The 6,606-nt window shown below is 57.0% G+C and overlaps 1 protein-coding gene across 2 annotated transcripts; it reads left to right on the forward strand.

The window, feature by feature from the left end:
• The first annotated feature begins 235 nt into the window (after positions 1-235).
• DUSP26 (dual specificity phosphatase 26) lies at positions 236-5,931 on the forward strand. Of its 2 annotated transcripts, none has more exons than XM_025921665.2 (4): positions 236-548; positions 2,594-2,891; positions 4,359-4,573; positions 5,074-5,931. In XM_025921665.2, exons 2-4 carry the CDS (start codon positions 2,671-2,673, stop codon positions 5,271-5,273), a joined length of 636 nt encoding a protein of 211 aa, XP_025777450.1. In that variant the 5' UTR covers positions 236-548; positions 2,594-2,670; the 3' UTR covers positions 5,274-5,931. The 2 variants fall into 2 exon arrangements, with proteins under 2 accessions (XP_025777450.1, XP_025777451.1); XM_025921666.2 differs by having other exon boundaries at positions 2,597-2,891.
• Positions 5,932-6,606: the final 675 nt, after the last annotated feature.

Below are 6,606 nucleotides of genomic sequence, written 5' to 3' on the forward strand. Positions count from 1 at the left end.
GGTCTATAGTAAATGCTAATAAGGGCTACAGATCGGTGTCATTTATGACATGGTGCTCTTGATACGAAATGGACGAGCGAGGTGCACCATCATGTCTGTGTAATTAGTTAATGCTGCCAGGGGAGGAGCGGGTGTGTTTCAGGCGCTGTCTGGGACGACTTGTATAATGTCATCTTCAAGCAAAATGCCTTGTAATTGGCGCAGCTCCGAAAATACACGTCTGCTGGGGCGTGCACACCGGGCGGGGCTGTGGTCCGTGTCTGGTCTGCAAACACCCGCGGGCGAGCCCACGCTGCGCGTCCACTCGGACCGCTGGGTGTGAGGCTGTGTCTCTGCGTGTCACCGACACACACACACACACGCTGATATGAGCCCTGCTTCGACGTGCGTGTCATGGCTTAAAAATAGAGGCTAATCCGTCAGCCGGTCTCGCAGCGGCGGCGGGGGCGGCGGCGGCGGCGGCGGCGGCGGGAGAGTCATGGCCGTGGGGCTGGCTGCGCCTGCGATCTGCCTCCGGGACTGAGACCCCGCGCCGCGCTCGCACCGAGGTACCGGACTGCGGGGGGGGTGGTCGCCTCCCCGGCGCCGAGAGGCTAATGGCTCGAGGCTGGGGGCGGGGTGCGGGGCAGGGAGCGCCCAGGCAGGGGACGCGGGAGCCGAGCTGGCTAAGAGCCCCCCCCACCCCCACCCCCCTACCCCGGGCTGCCTCCCTGCTCCCTCAGCGCCTGGCTGTCTGGGCTGGCCGGGGCTCGGGCGACAGCCATGAACCTGTTACAACAGCCACAGCGGACGTGGGGGGAGGGGTGCCGCGGGCGAGGGCCCCTGGAAGCGGCTGATGGGATTGGAGAAGGCCGAGGGGCGTCCCCCCCTTCCCGGGACGGAACGGGGCTTCTCCAGCCCCGGGGAGAATTCGAGTCCCACCGAGCTCTTGCCTACACCTGGTCTCCTTCCCGCTTCCTTTTTGCCATTCAGCATCACACAGGCAGCAGAACCTGTTTGGAGAAACCAAGAAACCGTGGTTTGGGAATAAATTGATGGGGTCTTTAGGCCTAAGGAGACAAGGCAGATGATGATGATGGTGGTGGCGGTGGTTGTGGCTATAGTCCCGTATTTCTGTGCTGCTTCAGCCCCAGCCATTGCAAAATTCTCTCTCCCTGAACACCCTAAGATCCAGGCTCCCCTCAGCGGTCGTGATCCTAATGCCCCTGCTTCCTAAGGCCTGTAGGTACATGGTCTCCTGTGGCCTGGGGGAAAGGAGAGCCGGGGGGGGGGGGGGGGGGGGTGCTGGCTGGCCATGAAGGATGGGTTCCCAGAGTGTGTGCAGGTCAAAGATGGCCTCTCCCTACCAGACTTTTGGTTGAGGTGTAGGGGGCAGAAGATCAGGAAGGGGAACCCTTGGGACCAGCCCTCCATCACAGTGGGAGAGAAGGAGGAGGAAGAGGAGACAGGGGGTTTTGCCAAGTGGTCTCTCTGCCTGAAGGGCCCAGGAAGAGTCTCCAAGGCTGGCTCTCTCCCCCACGCTGCGCAGGCTTCCCCTTTCAGAAGGGCCAGCTGGCCAGAAGGGCCCTTTCAGAAGGGACAGAGCCCGAGGCACACATGCTAAGCCCCTCACTGCCAATCCCATGCCCTTCCTAGGGGTCACTTGACTCCAACAGCAACACAGATGGTCACTGCAGCCTCTGAGCTCCTGGGCCTGGCAGGATCCCTCATCCTTTCCCTGCCTCCCCCTTCTTCAACCCCCCAGCCTCCACCTCTCCCCAACACACCCAGACACACTACTCCAGCCTCGCTTGACTCAGAAATCCTCACATTAGAGATGAGGTTTAATCAATAATTTCTATACGCCGATCGAAGGAGGGTGGTTTGTCTGTCGTGCACATAGATCGGCGCCTTCTTCCATTAGCGCATGCATCCAGCAAGTGTTTTTCAAAAATGTACACTTCCTCTTCTTTGCTAATCCCCACTCACCCCGTCCCCCAACAGACACTTCCCATAGCACGCTTAGTTAGCTCTGAGGCAGTGATAGGGCAGCAGTGGGTTAAAGCAGCCCATCTCTCTGGCGCTGAGGAGACAGGCTTGGCATATGTCATGGCCCCAGCTGCTGCTGTCTTCCTCCTAATTCTCTCTGGGTGGGTCCAAAGCCGCCCCTCATTCCCATCCCAGCTCCCTAAGCTCTCTGCCTGTGGCCCCAGGCAGATGAGACCCAGATTCAGGCTGGCAGGAGCTCCAGCAGTGGGCACGGCCACCCAAATATCAAATGTGTGTGTGTGTGTGTGTGTGTGTGTGTGTGTGTTTGTGTACGTGTGTCAGGCGTGGGGGTGGAGTGGCGGAGCAGAAAGCCAGCAGCTGGGCATCTCCCTTTCTCCGTAAACAAGGACATGTGACTCTCCCACCTCCTTGCGCGGCTGAGCCAAAGAGCAGAAAGGAGCTGCGGCAGCTTGAAGGAGAGAATAATTGTGGAGGTCCCCCTGCTAGGGCCAGGCTTCCCTTCCCTCCCTGAGGATCCTCTCCCCGGGGCCCAGCCCAGTTGGCAAGAAGGGGAGCCTCTGCCCTAGGCTCACTCAGGTGTGCCTCCCATCCGTTCCTCCTCCAGCAGCAGCCACCTGGAGACGGACGCATCCTCACGGCAGCCGCCCCTGCAGCTGCCGCACGGTTTCCGCCACCTCTAAGATGTGCCCCGGTAACTGGCTCTGGGCGTCTATGACTTTTATGGCCCGCTTCTCCCGGAGTAGCTCAAGGTCTCCTGTTCGCACTAGAGGGGTCCTGGAAGAGATGCCGGCTGTTCAACATCCCTTCCTCAATGTCTTTGAGTTGGAGAGGCTCCTCTACACAGGCAAGACAGCCTGTAACCATGCCGATGAGGTCTGGCCAGGCCTCTACCTCGGAGACCAGTATGTACCTGGCAGCCCCGGGGTCACTGCCGAGCGTGTGTGTGTGTGTGTGTGTGTGTGTGTGTGTGTGTGTGCGCGCGCGCGCGTGCGCGCGCATATGCATGCAAGAAGGAAGGAGAAGGGTGGAGGGGAGGCGCTGACTCGTGTTGTGGGTTTCAGGTTGAGGACTGAGGGGTAGGGGTGCATGGACAGAGAGTGGAGGATTATGAAGATACCCAACTCTGGACAGAAAGTCTCTGTTCACGTAATAATGTCATTGATTTAGCAAAATTAATTATTGAGTGCCAGTGCTACAAACCGGACATAATAGATGACTTCTCTGACCTTCCATCTATTGTGCTGTGATTCTGGGGGGAAAAAAAAAAGGCAGGCAGTGGGAGCCAGGAAGTGGGTAGTAAGCTGAAGGGTTGACCAGGCAAAGCCACGATGTGTGCAGAGGTTCTGGAAGATGGGGGCCATGGAGAGAAGAGCATCACGGGAAGAGTAGTCCTCCCCTCTCTCTCTCAAGGGCGTTACAGTGTACAAGGAGTTTTTCACATGCATTTTCTCTCTTGATCTTCACAACAGCCTTGTGAGGTAGGTACCACTATCCCCAGGTTACAGATGAGGAAACTGAAGCTCAGAGAAGTGGTGACTGGCCCAAGGTCACACGGGGCGTAAGTAGCAGAGCCAGGACTTGCAGGTTCAAGTTCAGTGCTCTTTCTACTTGAGGAGTTTGCACTGGACAGGGCATTTGCCCTGAGATATGGCCATGGTGCCTGAGAGGTGTCTACCACTGAGCTGAGGGGTGTGGGCCAGACGGACACCTGAAAGTGACATCATAAAACGGTAAATGTGGGTGTGGAGTAACTGGTGAAACATGAGAAGGTTCTGGGTGTCAAAGAGAGCGTAAGGTAACAGGGGAGCTAGGCGTGGGAGCAAGGGCCAGAATCACAGCACCTCAAGGTTACCAGGGAGGTTAAATGTGAGCTGGCCCAACAGCCCACCTGATGTCCAAATTCCCTCTGCCACATCCATGCCTCCACACTGACCTCCTCCCTCTGCTTGAATACCCCGGTGGCAGGAAAATCATTCTCTGCCAATGATTGAAAACCATTCAATCTTTCTTCAGCGTGATTCCATGGCTGGGACAGACTTCCTTACACAAAGTACAGATCCAGTGAATTCTTCCCATAGATCAAGTCAAACCCCGCCGCCTCAGAGCACTCAATATTTTATCATGTTTGTTGTTCACCCACCCCGTAGTCTTCTCTTCCCCAGGCAGAACCTCCCCAGTGCTCTCAACCCTTGCTCAAGGACGAGACTCCGGGTCATTGCCCATCTTGGGTCCCCGCTCTGGGTCATCAGTAAGTAAGGCAGACGCATGGAGCCAATGACATTAGCTAGGCAGCAGCCAGGGGGGAGACAAGGGCTCCTCGCCCCAGAGCCTCGCTTCCCCACCCTCCCTTTAACCTCTACCCAATGCAGGGACATAGCTAACAACCGCCGGGAGCTCCGCCGCCTGGGCATCACCCACGTCCTCAATGCCTCGCACAGCAGGTGGCGAGGGACGCCGGAGGCCTACGAGGGGCTGGGCATCCGCTACCTGGGTGTCGAGGCCCACGACTCGCCAGCCTTTGACATGAGCATCCACTTCCAGACGGCTGCCGATTTCATCCACCGGGCACTGAACCAGCCGGGAGGTAGGAGGGAAGAGAAGGGAGGAAAGAAACAATGGACATTAAGTTAGGGGAAAGCCCGAGGGTTCAAGTATGGAAGAGATTTTAATGACATGACCAAATGCTCCGCGTATAGTATCAAGGAAAGAAAAATGCCCTCAACTGTTTGCAAAAGGCAACGCATGAAAAGGAAGGAAGGAGATAATCCAAAATGTTAACAGAGTGGCGATGATAACGCACTCGGGAGATATCCCCTGGGTCCCCATTCTGGGCTAGACCCAGGCTTCTGTCGGTGATGAGTATCTCCCTGTGAGTTGCTGAGCTGAGCTGCTGTGTTGTCCATCTTATTCTGTTTGGGCCTCCCGGGGGGTCTTCGTTCTTCCCACCGCTAGTCTGCACCCCACCCTGTCTCCCCGCACCCCTCCTTACCTGTCTTCCTCCTCACCTTCCCTACAGCTCTCTCCCTAACCTTCTCCACCCCCCACCAACAGCCCCACAGCTGCCTCGTGTGTCTGTCCTCGCAGGGAGGATCCTGGTGCACTGTGCCGTGGGCGTGAGCCGGTCCGCCACACTGGTCCTGGCCTACCTCATGCTGTACCACCACCTGACCCTCGTGGAGGCCATCAAGAAAGTCAAGGACCACCGAGGCATCATCCCCAACCGGGGCTTCTTGAGGCAGCTCCTGGCCCTGGACCGCAGGCTGCGGCAGGGTCTGGAGGCATGAGGGGAGAGGAAAGGAAGTCAGGCCAGGTGCATGGGTCCCTGGCTTCCGGCTGGAGGGAGGAGGCCCAGATGTCCCACCGTCTCCCGTAGGCGGGAGAGCGACAGGGCTGAGGCTGCCACCACTGCTGCTATTTGCTGGGAGGGGATGGGGAGTGAGGTCGGGTGATGTGCTGGGTGCCCAGGAGGGAGCTGACCAGGGAAGGAAGCAGCTATGGTGTAGGTAGACGGCAGTCCTGGGATTCAGACACCCTGGATTCCAGCCAGGTTGCTTGCAGTGACCCAGAGCCCCTTCCCCCCATTGTGCCCAAGTGTCCCCCCTCACTCCCTTATCGAAACAAAAGTGCCATCTCTGCCCCATGCCTGCGCAGGGAATCGGGGATGCCGCAGGCACGAACGTGATGGTGTCCCCTTGTGTGTAGATGGTGGTGTAGAGACAGACGGTGCAGAGAGGGTGTGAAAAGCTGTGAGACCAGAGGGAGAAACCCACAGACGTGTTACTCCAAGCACAGGAAGAGGAAGTGTGGGAGGATTGGCGCTGTGCCCGTGGGCGCTGGCTGCGGCCAGAAGCTGCAGAAGGGCATGGCTGGGAGTCTTTAGAGGGTCGCTCACTTGCTGGCTGCAGGTGTCTCCAGGAGAAATAAAGACGGTGGACAAGAGAAGAGCCTTGTGAAGTCATTGACAGCTCGTAGGTGTTCCCCACCTCCCTTCTGGGAACCCCCGTCTTGCTGGAGATAGCCACAGTTCCTGACTCCCTCACAGTGGTCATAAACCCCCAGTAGTTCTTAGGGATGGTTTCTTTTCTCTCAAGTCCCATTTTACGTGGGCCACAAGCGAAATATTAAATTGTTATTTCCCTCCATGTCCACACAGGGGCAGCAGAGGACCAAAAACTTCAGGCTTGCGACCAGTTGGTGTAGCTGCTGGCCGGGCATGCCCTCCTCCGTCTGCCAAGCTTAACATAGGTCTCTATTCCCAAACTCAGGGGTGTAGGAAATAATACCTTCGTTTTCAAACATTTCTCATTTCTCTATCAAGTCCCCATCGTGATGGGATCGAATATCCATGTTAAATCAACCCCAGCCTTAAATCCTACATTCAGGGATTCGGGTTTTGCCTGGTTACCAAGGAGTTGGAGGAGAGGGAAGGAGGCTTGATGTGATTGCTTCTTCTTGTAATCTTTACAGGTTTGCCTCATTAGAGTGTAACAACGTCTCCTTAGTAAACTGATAAAAATTTAGACTCACCCACCAGAGAGAATAGTATGGTCTTTCTGTTCTCCCAGCTGCCAAACTGCCAGCTCCCACGTCCCTCCTGTTAAAAAAGACAAGGTCCCA

This window comes from Puma concolor, chromosome B1, assembly GCF_028749965.1.
Source record: "Puma concolor isolate L17-30 chromosome B1, mPumCon1.1.hap2, whole genome shotgun sequence".
Taxonomy (NCBI): Eukaryota; Metazoa; Chordata; class Mammalia; order Carnivora; family Felidae; genus Puma; species Puma concolor.

Bases quoted from the DNA above. Each gene is read 5' to 3' on its own strand.
- DUSP26 (XM_025921665.2), top strand. From the start codon at position 2,671: ATGTGCCCCGGTAACTGGCTCTGGGCGTCTATGACTTTTATGGCCCGC. The intron at 2,892-4,358 runs GTATGTACCTGG...TACCCAATGCAG, and splicing joins GGCCTCTACCTCGGAGACCA to GGACATAGCTAACAACCGCC. The intron at 4,574-5,073 runs GTAGGAGGGAAG...CTGTCCTCGCAG, and splicing joins GGCACTGAACCAGCCGGGAG to GGAGGATCCTGGTGCACTGT.